The 21,076-nt window shown below is 36.7% G+C and overlaps 3 protein-coding genes across 11 annotated transcripts; 1 reads left to right on the top strand and 2 right to left on the bottom strand.

Moving 5' to 3' along the window:
* Positions 1 to 1,918: 1,918 nt before the first annotated feature.
* Positions 1,919 to 5,014, bottom strand: LOC137713435 (tetratricopeptide repeat domain-containing protein PYG7, chloroplastic). 3 transcript variants are annotated; one of them, XM_068452728.2, is made up of 5 exons: positions 4,649 to 5,014; positions 3,762 to 3,812; positions 3,253 to 3,546; positions 2,917 to 3,063; positions 1,919 to 2,445 (listed from the first exon to the last, which is right to left on the bottom strand). In XM_068452728.2, exons 1-5 carry the CDS (start codon positions 4,907 to 4,909, stop codon positions 2,146 to 2,148), a joined length of 1,053 nt encoding a protein of 350 aa, XP_068308829.2. In that variant the 5' UTR covers positions 4,910 to 5,014; the 3' UTR covers positions 1,919 to 2,145. The 3 variants fall into 3 exon arrangements, with proteins under 3 accessions (XP_068308829.2, XP_088540970.1, XP_068308827.2); XM_088684844.1 differs by having other exon boundaries at positions 3,253 to 3,545; positions 3,757 to 3,808; positions 4,655 to 5,014; XM_068452726.2 differs by having other exon boundaries at positions 3,253 to 3,545; positions 3,757 to 3,808; positions 4,649 to 5,013.
* A 668-nt stretch (positions 5,015 to 5,682) lies between these two features.
* LOC137713044 (uncharacterized) lies at positions 5,683 to 10,051 on the bottom strand. The gene is made up of 4 exons (XM_088684111.1): positions 8,155 to 10,051; positions 7,030 to 7,398; positions 6,538 to 6,710; positions 5,683 to 6,419 (listed from the first exon to the last, which is right to left on the bottom strand). Exons 1-4 carry the CDS (start codon positions 9,911 to 9,913, stop codon positions 5,847 to 5,849), a joined length of 2,874 nt encoding a protein of 957 aa, XP_088540237.1. The 5' UTR covers positions 9,914 to 10,051; the 3' UTR covers positions 5,683 to 5,846.
* A 3,846-nt stretch (positions 10,052 to 13,897) lies between these two features.
* On the top strand, positions 13,898 to 18,744 carry LOC137713046 (cysteine synthase). 7 transcript variants are annotated; one of them, XR_015955701.1, is made up of 12 exons: positions 13,898 to 14,154; positions 14,890 to 14,999; positions 15,279 to 15,336; positions 15,533 to 15,796; positions 16,107 to 16,244; positions 16,602 to 16,653; positions 16,764 to 16,813; positions 17,209 to 17,268; positions 17,430 to 17,519; positions 18,189 to 18,362; positions 18,441 to 18,493; positions 18,582 to 18,744. XR_015955701.1 is itself a non-coding variant. In XM_068452279.2 (10 exons), exons 1-10 carry the CDS (start codon positions 13,924 to 13,926, stop codon positions 18,276 to 18,278), a joined length of 1,143 nt encoding a protein of 380 aa, XP_068308380.2. In that variant the 5' UTR covers positions 13,898 to 13,923; the 3' UTR covers positions 18,279 to 18,744. The 7 variants fall into 7 exon arrangements, 3 of the variants coding, with proteins under 3 accessions (XP_068308380.2, XP_088540239.1, XP_088540238.1); XR_015955699.1 differs by having other exon boundaries at positions 18,436 to 18,493; XR_015955700.1 differs by having other exon boundaries at positions 18,441 to 18,744.
* The last annotated feature ends 2,332 nt before the right edge of the window (positions 18,745 to 21,076 follow it).

Raw genomic sequence — 21,076 nt, 5'->3', positions numbered from 1 at the left:
CAAACCGTCCCACTTGTTTTTTTTTTCTTTTGGGCCTTATGTTATTTTTGACTCGCATGAAATAACAAGCCCATAGATTAGACCTTACTTTTCACTTTTCCTTCTTAGCCCAATAATTGGATATATAATCTATTAACTCATTTACTTCTCCTTTATTGCCTAGCAACCCAACAACCACTCTTTTGGGCTTGCAAGCCACGACAACCCTATGTTTTGGGTCATCACTCATTCTTTTCACACATAGGTCCCGAAGCTATTCCCGTTGACTACATATGTATATTGTGTTTGTTTGCAGGTATCATGAACCTAGAGTTCGTACTTAAACTCAAACTTGAAGTTTTGAAAATAAGTGCCATAGAAATTAGAAGTTTCATAAAACAATACACCCGTAAAAATTTGGAGTTCTTGTAGGTGATTTGTTAGGATTACATGTAGATGATGTTTTTAAAAACAACTGTAAAATTTAGTTTGTGCAAATTACTTTATTATCCATAATTTTATTTTGTGATAGAAGACAAAAAGTTATAACTAATTTAGCCCTTGGACTAAATTTCAAGGGTCCGAATTAGATGCTTAGGTGGATTTGGGGAAAGAGATCCGGAAATGATCCCTTTCCCAATTTTATGGCCTAATAATTAGATTAGTCCAATTTTTAGTTTTTTTTTTTATTTAGGTCCATGAATAGGATTCCATGTGTCAACACTTTTTGTTGTTAGGTTGATACTTTGCATTGTGATTACTATTTTACTCTTATATAGCTATTCAATGGAAAAAGAAAAAAAAATAGAAAATGATCCGATCGGTATGATCGGTACTTTGCTAGGTATAATTTTGTTAAATAATCGCTATAATGGTAGCGACTTTACATGCATAAAGTCGCTATCTTCATACCGATCCCTCCCGTTTTAATTTTTTTTTCAGTTTTTTATTTTTATTTTTTTATTTTGTTAATGTTTCTTTTATTTGTCGTTGTGTTGTTTCGTAGCAACGAACTGGCAAAATGATAGTTTGGATGATCGTACCGGTGAATAGGCTTGCATTTCTTGTCAATATGTATGATTTTTCTGGGTTTCTATTCCCTTCATGAGGACTGCTCTGTTTGGCCAACTGGATGTAGACCGTGGTCTGTTTTTTCCATTTTGCATGAAAACTTGAAAGGACGAATGTGTGCAGGAAATAAAATTTGGTGGTCAATTTTACATAAATTAGTGGTTTCAATCTGACATTACAATCAAGTTGGAGGGCCAATATGCGATTATTCAAGTTTCAAAGCACTTAAAAAAGAAGATAGTTTTCGACAAGGGGGGCAAGTTGAATTGGAATTTTTGATTTGAGCTTTCCAATCCAATATTTTTCGACTTTGTAGCACCTTAATCAAATTCGACGTCCAAAAATTGAAATCCAAAATTTCCAAACAAATTTAGGACGAAATTAGAATGTATCTGAATTTATTGAAATACATTGTGTTTCCCAATCTAAACTCCTCAAGATGACTAATTTATGTTGAAATAATGGAAAACAATCATGTCTATGCATTCTGGTACAGATTTGATTCTTACTGATTCTCTTTCTCCCTAGTAATTAACTATTTAACTCACTAAAAACGCTATCCTTGTCATAAAGAAAATTTCATTAAAAGCAAAACTCCACTAGTTCTCTCTTATAAAGCGGATTATTGCCACTACGTTACTATATGGTAATCTCCTTAGGTTTACAATCTTACCTTTCCAATTGATGGGGCATATTCAAGATTTTAGGATTTGGTTCCTGTATTTAAGACAATCACTATATCAACGGTTAGATGGTGATTGTATTAAATACATGTATCACAGGAATTATTATCTCATGGTCAGATAGAGATTGTATTGAATACATGCAATTTTAGACCGTCAGGTCAAATGAATTGAAAAAACCAAAAAACAAAAATTAATGGTGTATAGAAGGTAAAAAAGGGTGTATGGATAGCAACAATCAAGTTTTCCAAATCAAATTACAGACTTAGATGCTAGAGAATACAAAATGTGACTATCGAAGGCAGGCCTAAATCTTGGACCGTGGAAAAACGAAATGATAACTCAACAACCATTGAATGTTTCGGAGAATGCCAAGCAAAACTTACATAAGCTGCTGCTGATAGTATCCTCGTCAACGCTTACTGTCAGATGATCTCTCCTTTGTTTTTACCGGAACATCTCTGTACATTTTCACTTGTTCCATCAAAGTTTCCCGCCGTGGTATTGCTACCTTGTTGTTCGGATCAAACAGTAGCACTTCTTCAAATGCGTTCAGTGCAGCCTTAAAGTCTTTCCTCTTTTCGTAAGCATCACCTAGGTTGTTCCAAGCTGTGACGTAGCCCGGTTGAAGCTTCACGGCAGTTTCAAACTGCGTAATTCCCTTAGCAAGTTTACCCTCACGGACATAACTGACACCGAGGGCATTGTAAACCTATTCAAATATATGAAATGTGGAAACCAATATCAGAAAATTCATAATCCAAGCCCAAACATATGATGTAAAGAAAAATACAATCTGATTTAAATGGGTGGATGGGATTACAGTTCAAAACATGTAAAGGGTACACAGAGTCATAGACTACAAACTCATGTGAAACTCGGGATGTGTAGACACTCTGAACACATGAACGGACACAATCATACAACAGCAATGAATGTGCATTACTCAGAATGACAAGTTAGTGCCCTTTTAACAGATGCGACTCCGGGAAGGACTAACACAAACAACAGAACCAAGTAGCAAGCATTGCAATACCACAAAATCTTGAAATTGGAATACAACAATTAAACAGTCGCAAGTATTTTTATAACACAATTCTTAAGCCATCTGTTTGCTGGATTCAGTATGATGTGCTTTAGTTTAGACAATAGAAGTGCAAATATATCTGAGAATTCATCATACCTGAGCAAGATCTTGGTCGTCCCCATCCCATTTCTCAATTGCCTGAACCAAATACTTAATAGCAGCAGGATAAATTTTCCTCCTCAGCATCACTGCTCCAAGTTCGAAAAGCTCAGTTGCATCAGCATCACCGCTTCTTACTTGCTCCTGGTATTTAGATAGAAAAAATTATAAGGTGAGTAACCGGTTGGCGGTTGTAGACAGCCTCTGTCGAATGTCCATAACAGCAGACAAACATTAAAGAATTTAATGTCTAGTGTAGGATGTGTAGTAAGTGTCAAGGCAGGAGCAAGGTATGTTGAAAACAGTAAATAATGGAAAATGCAAGGCTCATACCTGCAATTCTTTGGCAGAAAGATCAAGTTCTCTACGTACAAGCACTTGACGGATCACAAAGAAAGTTCCAACCCCAAGAAAACCTAACAATAGTAGCAAGTACGATAGCTGGATTCCTAATTCAAATAACTCCCCAGTCTCATAAACCGCATTTGGTTTAATAATATCACGCGATTGAGCCATTGGAGCAGAAATCAGCAATAAGCTTTGTCCAACCAAGAATGCAGATACCCAAGCATATGGCCTCTTCATGAATTTTACATCCCCGGTAACCAAAAGGTTCCCAAAAATCTCTGCAATAAGATGATGATATGACAAAGATCATTCCCAACGACCAAGTAAAAAGTATATAATAAATCAACTAAAGTTTTTTGTGATCCACACAAATGAAACATTTAGGTACATAATGATATCATGTTAAAGAAATTTCGAGCGGTCCATAAAAGTTAACAATATGTATCATGTCTATGTGAAGATCAATATTTGTGGTGAATAGGAAATTACTCTCCAAAATTGTTGAGGCAGGAGTTTCCACTGCTAGTTCTCCACGGAGTATCTGCCTTCACCCACGATTGAACAACATATTAGTAAAAACAATTGTTAATGGAATTTAGACTAAGAAAGCCACAAAAATATCTTGTAGATGTTTCTAATCAGGCGTTCTAGAGAGCCACTGTCACAAAAAATTGTTAGACTATCATCTCTTTAGATGTTATTAAAACAATCACAACACAAAGGAGAAACATGAATCATTTGGAACATAAGAGCTATTTATAGGATGGATATCAAGCCTTCGATGCTTCAAAATGCGGAAGCAGAAGAAAGGACAATGGTTCCCTTGTAGTAACGTGAATCATTCAAAGCTATAAAAATCTCGGTCCATAACTCAGAACTGCCTCCGGTGGCAATGATTTTGTGCCTTTCTTTGTCCAATGTTTTTAAATTTCACCACCACAATTAAACGTACTTTTAGGCATCAGTCATATGGAGTACCTGGAGCTAACAGAAGACTTGGAGCAAAACCGAGCGCAATAGCTTTCTAGGATTCATACGGCCGACCCACTTCATGGTACAAGGCTTGGTTGTTATTGTTGTTGTTGTTTTAAATGATTAATTCTCGTTATTGCTTCCAAATTTTGATCAAAGCTACTACACAACCATAAAAATTCACTTCCAACGCTATCTATACACTCAATTAATGTAATGCAAATTCTTACGGCTCTCTACAGAATTGATTAAATACAGCAGCTTTTGTAGCAAAATTAATTGCATTTTTCGATCGTGTTTCGTTGCGAAATCAATTCCTCATCAACAATCAACAAACAGACTCATGAACTTCAATTCAAGAAAACAAAAAACCAATTCTGAAACTTGTTAAGAAAAAAGTAAATAATACCTCGACCTCATTGAGCTCTCGAATCTCCTCCGCCGTCTCGACCCTTAGAGTTTCATGGCGGGAAGCTAAAGGCGCGAACTTGAGGAACCGTACGGACGGCGAGTGAGATGACCGAAGAGAGCTGAGACTGAGAAACGGCGCCGTGCTGCTCGAGCCTTGTCCGCACGAAACGTATGAAGTTCTCGGAGGGTTGGGCGAAACGGTGGAGGAAAGCGGTGCGAACGGTGCTCGTAAAGGTGGAGTTCGGAGGACGGTGGCCATTGGAGGAGCTCAGAGCTGGGAGAGATAAGAGTGGCGATATTGAAACAGGTGTGGAATTAATGATAGTACTGAGAGTGGGCAACTGTTGTGGATAATGAAAACTGACAAAGATTTTTAAATTTCTTTCTAAACATAAAGGCGGTTAATTTGATTTGGACCGTTGGATGCGGGTTTTCGTATGTGGTCTGATCGTACGGTTAATATACTTGTAGGATTCAGGGCACGACCACCCCTGAAGTAAAACTGACAATTTATTACACCAACCTTAAAATAACTCACCCCCAAGGGCCAGAGATGCAGCCCTTGAAGAGAGATCTACATTTTCGATTTGTGTAAAGTAGGCTAGTTAAGTTGATTAATATGGATCACATGATTTAAAATAAGTGATCCAAACTCATTTGATGATTAGATGGTGCGAACCTGTTGACTGACATTTATTGAAAGTTAAGGGACTCGTGCTAGCCAAACTTTAACGGAATGATTAAATTGACATACAGTATTGAAAGTCAGGGATCAACTTTATCGATTTTTTTAACTCAAGGACCAAAATAAGTAGTTGAATCAATATCAAGGATTATTTGCTCCTTATTTTGTGTAATTCATGTGTAATCATTTCATTGGATTTGTGAGTCCGACATACAAACTAACAGAATAGTTGATGAATTCTTAACTGAATGACCAAATTAATGTGCAGTAATGAATGTCAGGGACGACATTGATTGATTTTAAAAGTAAAGGACGAAAATGATGAGTTTAATCAATCTCAAAAACCATTTGTGATAAAAACCCGAAATGATATTACTTCTTACTGCTGTACAAATTGTGAAGCAGATCTCCCAATCACTTGGCATCTAACAAATTGCAAAATCTGATTGATTGGTTGCTCCAAAATTAACCAAAATAACTAACAGGGGACTTGGATTCATCTCTGATTTGATCACATCCACGTTCTTCTTCTCGGGTGAATACTTGGGACAACTCGTTCCAAATGCTCTAACCCGTCGCAATGGTAACGAGTTCCTGTCGAAATGCCTACGTCGTTGGCAGCCATACCAAATTGCCGGGGCTGTCGAATGTTTTCGTACGGCAAATATGACAGCGGCAAATATGACAGCGGCGGTATTGGATGTGGTGCGGCAGCTGATATTTCTGGCCGCGGACGTTTCCAGGGGTGTCTGCTGTTTTCATGCGGCAAATATGACGGCGATACATATCCAGGGGTGGGATTTGGTTTTGGATGTGGTGGGGAAGCTGATATTGATGCCCGCTGACGTTTAGATTTAAACTGTTGTGCTTGAAACTTGGCAGTGCGTTTTTTCTTCTTTTTCCGCGGTTGTTTAACCTTGTGACATGGCGCCAGACGCTTCTGTATCAACTCGTCCTTTTGTTTCTGCAGCTTCGCTATTTTTGTTTCAATAGCCTGGGGGGAGTACTCCGACTCTAGGTCGTAATCTTTAATGCATTCAATCACAGCTCTTAGATCAGCTATTTCTTCGTTTACAACCTTAATCTGCAAACAAAAGTAATTTAGATCGATAGATGGATGCATATTTACATTGAGGATGGCCGCAGCAACAATTATTTATTTGCAAAGCAGATATTGTATGTCCAGAGAAGAGCTAATTTACCTCGTTACCAAGTAGTTTTGTTTTCGAGATAAGTGACTGGGAATGCTTCCTCGCAATCTCCACATGTTCTTTCAAGAGGGGTCCCGGGGGAAACTTGTCAATTAAGTTGAAGGTGCAAATAACTCTAACAGCCTCAATCCGTTGCCCCCATTCAATAAGAGTCGGAATAGCATCTGCGGCACATAAAGTAAAAATTGAAGGATTTTCATCAAACTGCTCCAGATAAGCTTCAAGGGGAGATCACCAACCAAACTCGAATATAAGGTAATGCTAGCAAATGCATAAACGAAAGAAAGCATATAATAGAAGGAACTAGCTAGAACATAACAATTATGGAAGGAAAATACAGTTGATCAGCATGGCACCAACGTGAATAAGAATTTAAAACCTTTTCCTAAGAAATCATCCCAAAACCAAAACTCCGAAAATAAGCAAGAGCCATGGTAAGAGAAATACTAACAACCATGCAAGCTAAATTTTCATGAAACTTACCAGGGATCTTATCTCCACAACCAGAACTCCAAATATATTCTAGGGCCTGTTTATTCTGCGAAATCAACCCGAGATAATTTACCAACTCTTCTCCATTTAACACAGAAAACAACTTGTCAATCTGTAAAAATTCATTCTGTATTGAGTGATTCCCACTAGAATGCTCATTTGATAACCCCTGGAAATTCCTAGCATCTGTGGTGGCAGTTTGACGAAGATTTGGAGAAGAAAAAGTTGGACCCCCCTGCAAATTCCTAGCATCTGTGGTGGCAGTTAGTTCAAGATTTGGAGAAGAACAAGTTGTGGCATTCTTTCCCAGCGGAGATTCTGGTTTTTCAGTTTTGATAGAGGAACAAAGGTTGCTGCTCGCTATTCAATTGAAAAATACAAGGAAAATGAATTAGAGGTTAGTGAGTGAATAATTCTGAATTTAACGTATCAAAGTATAGCTTTATGGGCCACTTAAAAAACATTAAAAAAAAAAACAAAAAAAGGCCCAGCAACAAGAAGAAAGTATTTGCTTCTTGAAACTATAAAGAAAAAACTGTATGCAATATTAATATACAACAACACCTATCATTGCTTCTAACTACCTTTTAAGGTATGTCTACTTAAAATTAAAGAGCATAAAAAGAAAAACATTCAACAAAACAAATATTTTTATCATTGCTTGCAACGACATCTTAAAGTACATGGCTACTTCAAAAAGCTACTCTAAAATGAAAATGTATAAAGCACATCCAATATGGAGTGCGACCAACGCTACTCCACAATGCAAGAACTATAAGTTTTCATTTTTATCTATTCCGTAAAGCACTGCATCACCGGTTCAGAATGTTTCTTTATGACAGCTATATGTAATCAATCTTATAATGCGAAAACGTTTACAGAACTATGACCCTATCCCGTCCCATGATCGCATCAAGTGTTACTGATATAGATTTCAACTTATTACTTAACAAGGATAGGAATATACAAGAAAAACCCTTATGAATCTTCAAGCCTCGAGAATTCAATCAGAAAATATATTTTAGATTTTTATTTTTACAAGGCATAGAAAAAAAAGATATTCAGGTAGAAATATAAATAAGTTAGAAAAATTAATAAAACAGGAAAAGTGATTACCAGGTGTGTTATCTGCGGTGTCAAGGATCCCGTACAGTTCATCTGACAGTTTTTCGTGATCAGCGGCTATACTGAGAAGAGACTGAAGCTCCTCCCTGTCAGAAATAGAGTTCAAGTCATACGCCATAACAAGCCACAAAAAACCCAAAACCTCCAACCAATTCTCAGCCACCACAGTCATCTTAGCTCTCCATTCACCCGCCAACCTCTTTGCTTCTGCTCTCACCTGTTCACTAATTTGTGGTGAGACTCTCTTTACCTCCTTTAACAAATGAATACAGCTCCTTCTAATTACATTCAAATCAAAATCAAATTCCCTGTTTTCCACAGTCGAATTTGAAGGGTAAAACCCTTGCATAGCATCAAGAACTAATTTTGCTGGGTCTGATGACAATTGAAGACAGGCTGAAACTTGGATAGAAACTGAATCCGTTCTCCTAAAATAATCATTCATGAAAAACTGCAAGCTCCTACCATCCCTAATGATTCTTGAATTATTGGTTGCACAAAAAGGAGGGACGGCAATGTTGTCAGGGATATCTCCTGATTGTTCAATCTTCACTTGAGTATGACATATATCAGTCTTCTCCTTCGATTTATTTGTGCAAATATGTTCTTTGGATTTTTCAAATTCTTGTTGCTTCAATTCAAGCTCTTTGGTCTTTTGTTCAAGCTGCCTCGCAGATTCCTGTATCAACTTGTCGACTGAATCCAAATGCCTTTTGCCGGAATCCAAATTCTTTTCTTTCAACTGACACTCATTGAGGCAATCATTGACCCTCCCGTCAATCAAATTAAGTTCGTCGGCTTTTGACTCAAATTGTTTTTCGACCTTCTCAACACGTCTTTTAAGTTCCAATTCAAGTTTACAGTCCCACACCCCCATTGACTTCTGAAGCTCACACAAATCCTTCATTTTCGATTGAACTACATTCATTTTTTCTACTATTAATTTCTCAATCAAACCGAGTTTATGCTCTCTTGACTTCATCTCTTTGTCGTATTCCTCAATCAATATTTGCTTAGCTCTAATTTCGTCGTCTCTCAAATCAAACTCTTTCCATTGATCCGCAACCTTACCCCTAACCGCATTTAACTGCCGCTCCTTTGACTCAATCTCTTTCGACAATTCTTTCATCCGATGTTGTGTCTTGTAATACTCCATCTCCTTACCCTTAACCAAGTTCTGTAATTCTCCTAATCTACCTTCTTCAACCAAATATTTGTCGAAAGATAACTTAACAGACTGCAATAGGGACGTACCTTCTTCAACCTCCTGCACAAGTTCCTCAAATTCCCTGCCCTTGGCCGCCAGAGCCGAGTTCAATTCCGAGTCTTTGGCTTCCAAGACCGCGAACCGGATCTCCTTCTCTCGCTCCTTTAACTCAATCTCTTTCGACAATTGTTTCATCCGTTGTTGCATATTATAATACTCCATTTCCATACCCTTAACCAATTTCTGTAATTCTCCCAATTTACCTTCTTCAACCGAATACTTTTCGAAAGATAACTTAATAGACTGCAACTGGGACTTACCTTCTTCAACCTCCCGCACAATACCCTGTAATTCCCTGCCTTTCACCACCATCGCCGACTCGAATTCCGACTCTTTTGCTTCCAAGACAGCGAATCGAGACCCGATCTCCTTCTCCCGCTCCAGGAGCCCTACGAATGCGGCGTGGAGCGAGACCCTGACGGAGTCGACGTGGTCGTCCAGGTCCTTCTTCAGCTTCGAAGCTATCTCTTCTATTGCTGTCATGCTTCACCGCTGCTCCGTCGTGGCGGACGCCGTCGTACCGGGAGATATTTTTGGTTTTCTCAAAAACCCTAACAAATGACAAGCGCGTAGTTGCCTCTCCTGCCCGGTATGTGACTCATTTTTTGTCCTTTGGTCAACAAAAGCGGAAACAAGACGGAGTCCCACCGAAGAGGCTCGGACACCGAAAGGGATGACGTGGGAACAGTTGAACTCGACACGTGTCATCCTCTCCAGCTTGCTCTTTGGTCAACAAAAGCGACGGAGTCCACCGAAGAGGCTCGGACACAGAAAGGGATGACGTGGGACCAGTTCAACTCGACACGTGTCACTCCTTTCCAGCTTGCTCTAATTGTTGAAAAAATTAGTATCTGATTCTTAGTTATTAATATTCATTAACTGAATCCTTATTAATTTTCAGATTTTAATCCAAGTTCCTAGCTTTAATGTAATGATAAATTTACATGTCAGTTACATAATTTTTTTAAAATAAAAATTGATTTAGAATTTTAATAGTCACACCTTTAAACTCCTAACTAATTTTCAATTCAAAACATTTCCAAAATAAATAAAAAATTAAAATAAGTTTTTACCGATTAGCTTTTTATAAAATGTTTTCAATTTTTTAATCTTTTATGCACCTATTCATGTAATTTTTTTTTACAATTTTTTAATCTTAAAAAGTACCTATTCTTAAATATATCAATTTGTTATTGTTGACCCTAAAAATTACTAACCTATATGGCACGTAGGCCGAGTAATTAATAAGCTAACTACGTCATTCGGTTGTGTGCGGAGCGTGCCAACTCGTCGGCCGAGCTCGACCAATGAGTAAAATTTGTTGATGTTGCGTTGAAAATGCTATTGACTTCTTGATCTTACAATTGCGACCAAGGAAACACGTCTTAGCCCTCTGGTTCTCGAGCATAAAGACAAGGCTGCTAGTTCTGCGACGTTTACAGATCGTCGACGCCGGGTTCGATCACGGTGATTATATTCGTAAGAGTATAAGCACGCCGAATTGGTACCAAGCTATACGGATACAAATACTCAAAAGAGACGTATGTCTTGATGGTGAATGTGGTTCGGCCGTCAAAATGCCAAACTGTAAAACTTACTTGCGAATATCCAATCATAAACAACTCAGCGTTCAATGTGCCGAGCCCAATAATTCTGCAACACCTCATTTCGTCGAGAAAGCTAATGAGATGACCTCTGTAAATAAGGACTCGAAAATCCTTCTTGGCTGAGACTTGGATAGGTAATCAATCGACCTTGACGCAGTGCTGTTTATCCAAACTGAAGGTGTTCCGCGATTGGCTGATTCTACGACAACAATGTTGTTTATCCAAATTGAAGATGTTCGCTAGTTGCCTTCACAGTGCTGTTTATCCAAACTGAAGATATATTGACGAAAAAGAATAAAAATTTCAAAGTGTTTGAGAGGTTTCACATAAAGCGAGAATTTATACATAATAGTTTGTGTGTTGAATTGAAGGAGACTCATTCCCGTTGCTAATGTCTTTGTATTTATAGGGCGTGCTGCATTGATCCCTGAGCATTGCATGAGATTTTTTTTTTCGAGTGGATCGGACTCATCATGCAACTATCCAACCAATTTAAAATCTCCATCATTATCTTATTTTCTCCTTATTTTCTCCATCATTATTCAAATATATGATGATCTCCACGTGCTGGAACCAAGGTGCAATCATGCACTTATCAAAAAGTTCAAACTTGATCCCATCTTTTTCCATCTTTTCAAAGCCCACGAGTCCCAACCTGATGCAATTTGCTTGACAAGATTCTTGGCAACCTGCCAAGAATATTCGGTAGTGTTTTTTTGCCGCCATCATCACTTTATCATTTTTATCCGTGCACGCAAAACAACCTTTTGCTGTCTAAGTCAACTCCAAACTCATTTGTTTACTAATTATCACCATAATTTAAATGAATAATAACCAATTTGCAGCACACTTGAATCTGTCAGTCAACCAAACTGATCCCACCCACACATTCACCTTCCAAACATCCAAATCTACTTGAATTGTGCTATTGTGTTTCCAGCTTGGAGATACACATCTTGTAAATTATTATTAAAAGATAATTATGATAAAAACCATAACATTATCTTTTAATAAAAAAAATATAATCATTTCAACCACTTTGTCATTCAACGGTCTAAAATTATACTCATTCAGCGACCTCGATTATTCGGGCCGATAGTGTAAAATCGGGTCCAAACAGTTATATGTAAAATGTACCCTTTTTTTTATATATAAAATCTATTTAATTTTTCTCTAATCCATTTTTAAACTTATATGGGTACGTTCTTTTCTTTTGATTTGAGAATATATCCATGTTAAGTTTAATTGAAGATATTTAATAATGTTATTAAGCCTAATATTTATTACTTTTTTTTGTGTGGTTTTGAAGAATGTACCCATGTTTTGGTACAATAATTTTTTTGTTAATTGTGATGAATGAACCCATGATATACACACACAATAGTATAATTTATATTTTAATATTTTTAATCCCATAAATTATGGGTTTTTATTTAAAATCTCATTAATATGAACAACTATAAGTTTCAATTTTTAATTTGAAAAATATAGTAGCATACATAGAAATAAATTATCACATTAATGTCAGAGATTTCGATCAAAAGTTAAAAACCAATAAAACTTTAGTAAAAATGTATTGATAATTAGGAATCGCATCCAATGTCTTCCTTTAATTTAAGTTGTATATTTGCCTGATATAAATGGTGAAACGAAGAAAGCTGAGAAGTTAGAAATATGGCAATGATTGACGAGAATCGGAACAATTAATTTCAATTTTGAGTTTTAACAATTTAGCAATGGCTTGCCGCAAAATTTTGAAAAGTCGTTAGTCTAACGGTCAATTCGATTTGGATGTTTTGTTCGATCGACAGTATAATCTAATTAAAGTTGTATGTTTGTCTTTATATAAACGGCGAAATGAAGAAAGCACTGAAGTTAGAAATATGGGAATGATTGAGGAGAATCGGATCAATTAATTTCAATTTTGGGTTTTAACAAATTGGTAGTAATCTGCCGTAAAATTTTAAAAAGCCGTTTATCGAGTGCGTAACGTTACATTTGAGGGTTTCGTTTTATTTCATTTTCTATTTTCTAGAACGTACTTATTTTTATTTTTAGAAGTTATCTAAATTATATATTAATAGGTTTCTCTTTGTCAGTCAAAAGAGGGTAAAAAAATTATCTAATTTTCTATCATAACAAAAAAGTTAAGGGCAGTAACGTAATTTTATAAAACAAAATTTTACTATTTTTTATTTAAGCATCACCTAACATCTCTAATTAAAAAAAAAAATATAATAATAAAAATTAAACCTCTCTCTCTCTCTCTCTCTCTCTCTCTCTCCCCTTCAACTTTAAAAACAAAAATAAAAGATTTTACATACACAACCATGAGTTGGTGGCCCAGTGGTAAAGAGCAAATTACAAGGTTTTCTTAAAACTAAAAACTAGAGATCTTGGGTTCGAAACCCGTTGCTGCTTGCTGGTGTGGAAGACAGACTTGTGCCCAGGGAAGGCTGAAATGCCTCTGTGAGTTAACTATGACTTGCCGCCAGTTGTCCCCGTTTTAAAAAAAAAAATTTCACATACACTTTGTATGTGGGCATATACTAGTAACAAAAGTAGACTTGAGAACTCAAGCTCACCTATAACAAAAAATACACATTGTCCTAAGATCAAGAACACCACTTTATACAATGAGGCACACTCACACTAACGTAGTGTTTTTTTGTTCAATAATGCGTAATTATGTGCAAAAAATTTTCACGTGACAAAATATTATTAAATCGATACACAACATGACGATGAATCTGTTTTATGTAAGTTATTCTCTTGGACCTGGCCCCAATCAAAAGAAAGAAGAAGGGCAAAACCGTCAACTATCCCCGGTATGTTGTTAGTGTACCCAATCTAAACTAAACCCCTCAAAAACCTTTTTCTGAACCAATGGCTACTTTATCACCTCCTCTGCTTCTTCCTCTTCCTCTTCCTCCTCCCTTCTCATCTCCCGGCCACCGTTTCGCTTCCTTCAAACTCCCCAGAAATTCCACCAATGGAGCTCTTCTCGGAGGACAGCTCGCAAAACGGCACGGTCTCGTGTTTGCCAAAGCTTCCTCCTATCTCTACGCCAACAGAGAAGAGCTTGACACTGTCGATATCGCCGAGGACGTCACGCAGGTTCTGCTCCAATTTTGTTCTTTCGTTTTAGCTTCTTTTTAACTCGCATTTGCTGAATTTTTAATCTTTTTTTATCTGAATAATCTCTCTAAATGCTAAGAATTTAACTGGGTATTTCTGCAATTTCGGCACTGTATTGGTATTTGGTTGGATTCTCAGAAAACTGGTACGAGAAATTTAGTAAATTAGAAAAACACCCTCAAAACTTTTTTTTATTCAAGAACTCACTTGAAGAAAAAAAGAAAAAAAAACCCTTAACTATCCACTTGTCATTTTCTATTTATTCTCAGTTGTGAAATTCTTTGGTGCCCTTCTCTCGTTGCGAAGTATGAATGGCCTTTTTATAAAGTATCGAGCTTGAAGTGTTTTTCTTTAAAGTGATGGTTCCTGTTGATTAATTGCTACGTAAAGTACTCGAAAATCAAGTGATAACAATTTTCACACTCTGGACTGTAGCAAGTTAGATTATGGAAATGTAACCGTGCAACCGTGCATTGTGCAAGTGTTGGATTCAACATTCAAAATCCCCGTTGTACGATATGAATTTATTACTTCATTAGGTGATGTGGTCATGCGTTTTTGGCAATAGATTTCTCATTGTAGTTGCTGACCCGTTTTCAGTTTTCGCATTTCACAACAATGTACGACATTGTCTTTGTCAGTGAATTTTGTGTACATGATGATTTACATTCTCAAACTTTTGTTGACGTGAACTGTTATGATGAATTAATGTAGTTGATCGGGAGCACACCCATGGTATACCTCAACAAAGTTTCCGAAGGTTGTGTGGCAAATATTCCAGCAAAGCTTGAATCTATGGAACCCTGCCGAAGTGTCAAGGATAGGTAACCTGCCGACTGATTTGTTGTCATTTTTCCCTGAAATCTTGCTACATACTTTTACCCTTTTTTGTCATATTGATTTTTAATCTTGTTTGCCATTCTGATTGTAGAAGATTGTTAAGGCATATGGAACCATCTGTTGATTAACTGCCCCATTTGGTAGATTAGTAGTTATAAATTTTTAATGGAACTAAGTATCTTAGCTGATCAATCAGAATTGCCACGTCACTACAGTTTCCGCGTCAGATGAACTCATGTTTTTTATGCTGCCTGACATTTCAGAATTGGCTGTAGCATGATATTGAATGCTGAAAAAAGTGGGTTAATATCTCCTGGGAAGGTGATGATAAGTTATTATACCAAAACTTTACTGTATAGATCAATATTTTACTTTGTCATCTCAGATGACTTTGCTAGTTACATGGACTAAGATGTTTTAGCGTTTGCCAAAGCCATGTTTCTGTTTTGGATGGGTTTTCTTTCGCGTTTCTTTCTGCTATACATAAGAATTATATTTCCTTTGTGTAACCATGCAGACTGTATTAGTTGAACCAACTAGTGGAAATACAGGACTTGGTATTGCTTTTGTTGCTGCAACTAAAGGATATAAACTTATAGTCACCATGCCTGCATCCATAAATATTGAAAGGAGGATTCTTTTACGCGCATTTGGGGCAGAGGTTGTTTTGACAGATCCAGAAAAGGGTTTGAAAGGAGCGTTAGATAAAGCTGGGGAAATTGTTCTCAGCACACCAAATTCATATATGCTTCAACAGTTTGATAATGCTGCGAATGCAGAGGTAATTTCTATTTTCTCTGGATGCACATCAATAATACTTTTGGTTATATATATCACATGTATATCGTATTATATATATATATATATATATATATATAGTTGAGAAGAAACGAAAGAATTTTATATAAAAGAGAGAATTTACATAAGTGGAAAAGAGTTCCACCTAGAACCGGGAGTAAGTAGCAACGACCTTTAAGGTAATGCTAATTAAACAATGGTAAAGCTAAACCATATCATTTAACGGCTGCTAACAAATCCCTTATGTAGTATTATATAATCATGTACTTAAGATACACATTTTTGAAAGACAGATCCATTTCGATGCTACTGGGCCAGAAATATGGGAGGATACCATGGGTAATGTTGACATATTTGTTGCTGCTGTTGGAACTGGTGGCACTGTTACAGGCACTGGGCGTTACCTGAAAATGATGAACAAGGAGATAAAGGTCAGGATAGTTCATAATGTACATACATATCGCATAATTTGTCTCATAGCAACAATTGATTTAATAAGTTATGGAGCATAGTCATTTGAGTTATAGGAAGAAAAACAATAAATGTTAAATGCGCATTATGGATACTGTTAGTGGTATTTCATACTATCGTTGATACTGGATTTGAGAGGGAAAAGATAAACCCGAGTGTAAGCAAATGGTGAAGGTGGAACAACTTAGCACCTCTAGATTAAATATGAGTGCTTGCTCTTACTTGGCTTTGATAAGTGGAAATTAGAGTGACTTAAGCTTATTGGTTAATGTGTTTGTAACTCTGGATTGCATGCTTTTGTAATTTTGATTATCCAGGTAGTAGGTGTGGAACCTGCAGAGAGGAGAGTAATATCTGGAGAAAATCCAGGTGAAATCACTGTTGCTCTTCATTTTTATTACATCATTTTTCTGTTGTAGTTTCTTATTCAATAATATGGTATGCTTGTACTATATAACTTATGTAAGCAATTCATGCAGGCTATGTACCAAGCATTTTGGATGTTAATTTGCTCGATGAGGTCATCAAGGTAAAGGGATTTGTGTTGTCTCTTAGTTGTTATCATTACTATTATTGTTGTTGTCTTATCGTTTCTTGGCTTAGAATTATTGAATCAAAATTCTAGCTTCCCTCATTTGTTTCTCCTCCTCACCCTTTCCTTTCTTTCTTCACTCTTCCTCCCTCGATCCTGTCTATTCTGCTCTTATTCTTTTCTTTCCTTCCCTCCCAACTGGTACTGAATGCATCAACATAAACCCATTCTACTGGGATGAGTATTTTGGATTACTTTGATAAGATATGCGAATCAGCTTGTCAACAATCTTTTTTTTTTTTAATTTTTTTCCGGGGTGGTCTTGCTTCTCACTTGTCTGTTGGAAATATAATCTGATAAATTTCTCTAATCGTTTTTTTATCTAAATGTAGGTTACCAACGATGAAGCTGTTGAAATGGCGCGGAGGCTAGCATTGGAGGAAGGCTTACTGGTAATTTGCGACTACTCTTCGATATGGAGCATTTTATAAGCGACAAGCTCCAACTTCTTCTGAAAATCATCATATGTTTAACTTAGAAATCCACCCCATTTTTTCTGCAGTTCTATCCTAATTTAAGGTGATTTTGATAATTCAATATGCAATACTTGTAGGTTGGTATTTCATCGGGTGCTGCTGCGGCTGCTGCGGCTGCTGCATTAAGTTTAGCAAGAAGACCTGAGAATACTGGAAAACTTATTGCGGTAAGGTTTTCTCTTTTGGTTACATTTGTCATCTTATTCTCCCCTTCCATGATTATTTATACAATTGGACTAGCTGTGCTGGGTACTATTAATGTCATTAGTTTGCGACATGAGCAACTTGTAGAGTAAGAAGCTGATGCACAAGTTGAATGGTATAAAATTGTCCTGAAAGACGTATGATGTATTTTGATCAAGGTATTTTCATTCTGAAATGCATTTGAGGCTTAACAAAACTTAGCTAAAGCATGCGATGCTTCATTTTTTACATCATCGTGGGGCAGATTCAGATTAGATGTCTCAATCCAATCTTATGAGGAAGTGACCCGTGATTCCTCATACATTCTTTTTATTGCAGAATAAAACTAATGAAGCGAGAATAAACTGTTAATCTGATCGAAACAATATTTCATTCATAACATAAATGAAACAGAGCGAGAAAGAACTAATCATTCTGACTGAAAACATACTTCATTCTAAATTGTACTGAAACCGAGTGTGCTAAACGACACTCTTACCTGTTAGTGACAATTACAGTTGATTACATTTTGTACCATTCCAAACGGTATTGTGTCAATTTATTTTGGCTCAATATTTTGGCACTTATATTGGTATATAACATCTTATCTGGAATGCATATTTTCTAATATGTATCTGTGTTTCATATTATAGGTTATATTTCCAAGTTTTGGTGAGAGGTATATTCCCACTGTACTTTTCCAATCAATTTACGAAGAGGTTCAGAAGATGAAGGGAAAATAATCATATTATTCCAGACAATATATCATCGTAAAGATTGAATGCCATACAAATCAAGCAAACAGAAATCAACATGTTTCCGAGAAGGTAAATAGATTTGACCTGTTACACATGTGTCATATGAATGCTGTTGTGATTCACCGATGGCAGATTACTCCAGGTTAGGTTTTAAAGGAATGCAGAGAGTAGTTGATGAATGAAAAATCAGAAAAATTGAGGTTGGTTTTTAGATAGGATGTTTTGCCTCGTCTTGTCCATTTACTTCTTTTAGAAGCGGTCTTAATGTATGTTTTGATTCATATGTAGGATGCATATTTTGATTCAGATGGAAAATATATCTCGTTATACATTGATCGAAACCAAGTTTAGAGAAAAACCTAGGGATGTTACACACAGTCGATCATCTATGAACTTAAATAGGTACTGATGCAACGAGATTACGATGAGATGAAATTCCTTGTTCCACAGACCAACTCACCATAGTCCTGAGTCCCACTTTATTAGTATGATTGTTGCATCCGTCTGAGTTCACAACTCCATGTCACTTTCGTGCTTGAATCCACAACAACCACTTCGTTGTCATTTTCGTTTGTCTGCAATTATAACTTGAAGCTCATGAATTCGCATTCATCTTAGTAATTGAAAAGTAAACTGTATTTGCCTTGTTTGTATATCTATGGATGGAAATCTTATTGGAAAATCCGTTTCTCGCGGATACGCACCCGTTTAGGGAAGATTTAGGATTTTTGTCCATAGAGTTCTGGTCCTCCAAGATAGAGTTCTACATAATTTATCTTTCCAGGTTCAACTCAAATGTATGATGACATTTGCATTGAGTTTGATACCGAACTATAACTGACCCATTGTGTAGCTGAAGTCCACCTCCCCTCTCCTCTCCGTCATCCTTACTCTATTAGTGTAAAATATCGTTGTATAAAAAAATCCACCTCTAAAAAGCAACTAAACAACCTCTTACCCCTAATCCCAAACTTAGTATGTAAAATTATTGAAAGACTAAAGGCCTTACGTAATCTAAGGTTTGTAAGACAACATTAATTTCGGGTAAGTTGGGAGATTAAGGTGGCTTATCAAGCATGGGGGAATAATTGGTCCTATAATCCTATTGGATGTAGTAATAAAGACTTGTCACAATGTCCTTTATTGGGAGTCCATAATTAATGGATCACCTCATATGTATTTTTAAGGAAATAAACAAAATTGATTAGCATAGCAAAGGGGAAACTTAAGTTTAGTTTATGTTTATGTTTGTGTGTCAACTTCTAAATATCAAGAGATTTGAGAGTTTTTATTTTTTTTTATTTTTTATTTTATTTTTTAAACTAGTGTATCCAAGTCTTTCACCTTACTAATCACTAGGTCTCTTGTATGACCCCGCATATCCCTTCAGATTTTAAAATCCATCGCTTGAACATAGCCTAAAAACACTAAAACCATATCCGCACGGGGGCGGAGTTGCTATCATATTCCAATACATAATCACGTACACATAAGGTTTGATCTTTGGACTACAATGGTAGCCTTATTCTCTAAACCCACAAAAGGCGGTTAAAAAGAACCAAGACCCCAGGAGTAGCCACAAACTACAAAATAGGCTACTTCTTTTCTGCTCAGAGTGATTAAAAAGGGCTCTTTGTCCAATAGAGTTAGTAATTAATATACTAATTTTTTAATCACTATTGGTTATATCAATCGGAAGAGGATTCTCTTCGGATCCAGTTTGTGAGGATCCTAGAGATCCCCACATCCTAACCGTTCATCGGATATTGTGCGGTCAGTTTTCGTCAGATACTATTTGTGTTTAATTTTAAATAAAAAAAAGTCAAATAATTCCTAACCTCACGATATACGATGAATGGTTAAGATGTGGGAATCCCTAACAAAGTGGATCCGGATGAGATCCAATTCCATATCAATTCTTGTGAAAGTTTTGAGGGATGGACCACAACAAGAAGATGGCGTTTTGTGATTGGTTGTTGGTGTCTGTAAAGGCATGCACATACAGGACATGAGACTCAAAACCTTTTATTTCCTACGTCATGTGAAAACTTTTTAGTTTTTCTCGCATTTGCATTGCTTGGAACGTACGTAGGAGGTGGGGAAGGAAGATTTATATTGGCACGGGTGGATCCAGGATTTGAAGTTGGGGATTTCAGAGTTAAAGGTCAAGTTTTTCAATAGAAACAGCGCGACGTGTGAAAAAAAAAAAGAAAAAGAAAAAAAAAGAAACAGTTTATTTACCAAGCCATTTCTTCGAACATTTTGTGAGCTAGTTGTAGTTAGTCAAATCATGTTGCGCACATGTCAATGACTATCAACATATCTCGAAGTAATCTGATAAGTGTTATTGAGAGAATTTAACAAATGTTCACAATACAACCTGTCGAGTGCTGCCAAAATATGCCTAGCAGGAGGCAGTGGTCAAAGTGACAGCATTTTGCCCACAAATTTACTAGTTCCTGACTTTACTGATGAGTGTGAGAGCGATGCACTTAGGTTTTGTTTCGAACATCTCCTTGACATATCCTCTTTGATTCGTAGGTAGGGTTTGGAGGCTGCAATGAGAGATGAGATATCACAGCTTTCGCTCGCTTCTCACACCGAAAGGTAAATCAGCTCACGTGTAATTTGCTCACATCATTTTCCCCAAAAAGGAGGGACTTTTGAGGCAACCAATTACCTCTTTTGGATGCACGAGACCTTCGTCACGCAAATCCCACTCTCCCCGATTTTTGGCTAATTGTTTCCATCTTTGTTCAAGTATATGATTAATTCTGTTCCCC

Source organism: Pyrus communis, chromosome 14 (genome assembly GCF_041283825.1).
Source record: "Pyrus communis isolate YQ-2024b chromosome 14, ASM4128382v1, whole genome shotgun sequence".
In the NCBI taxonomy this organism is placed as follows: Eukaryota; Viridiplantae; Streptophyta; class Magnoliopsida; order Rosales; family Rosaceae; genus Pyrus; species Pyrus communis.
The sequence above is the reverse complement of the archived record's forward strand: the minus strand, read 5'-3'. Positions and strand labels throughout refer to the sequence as shown.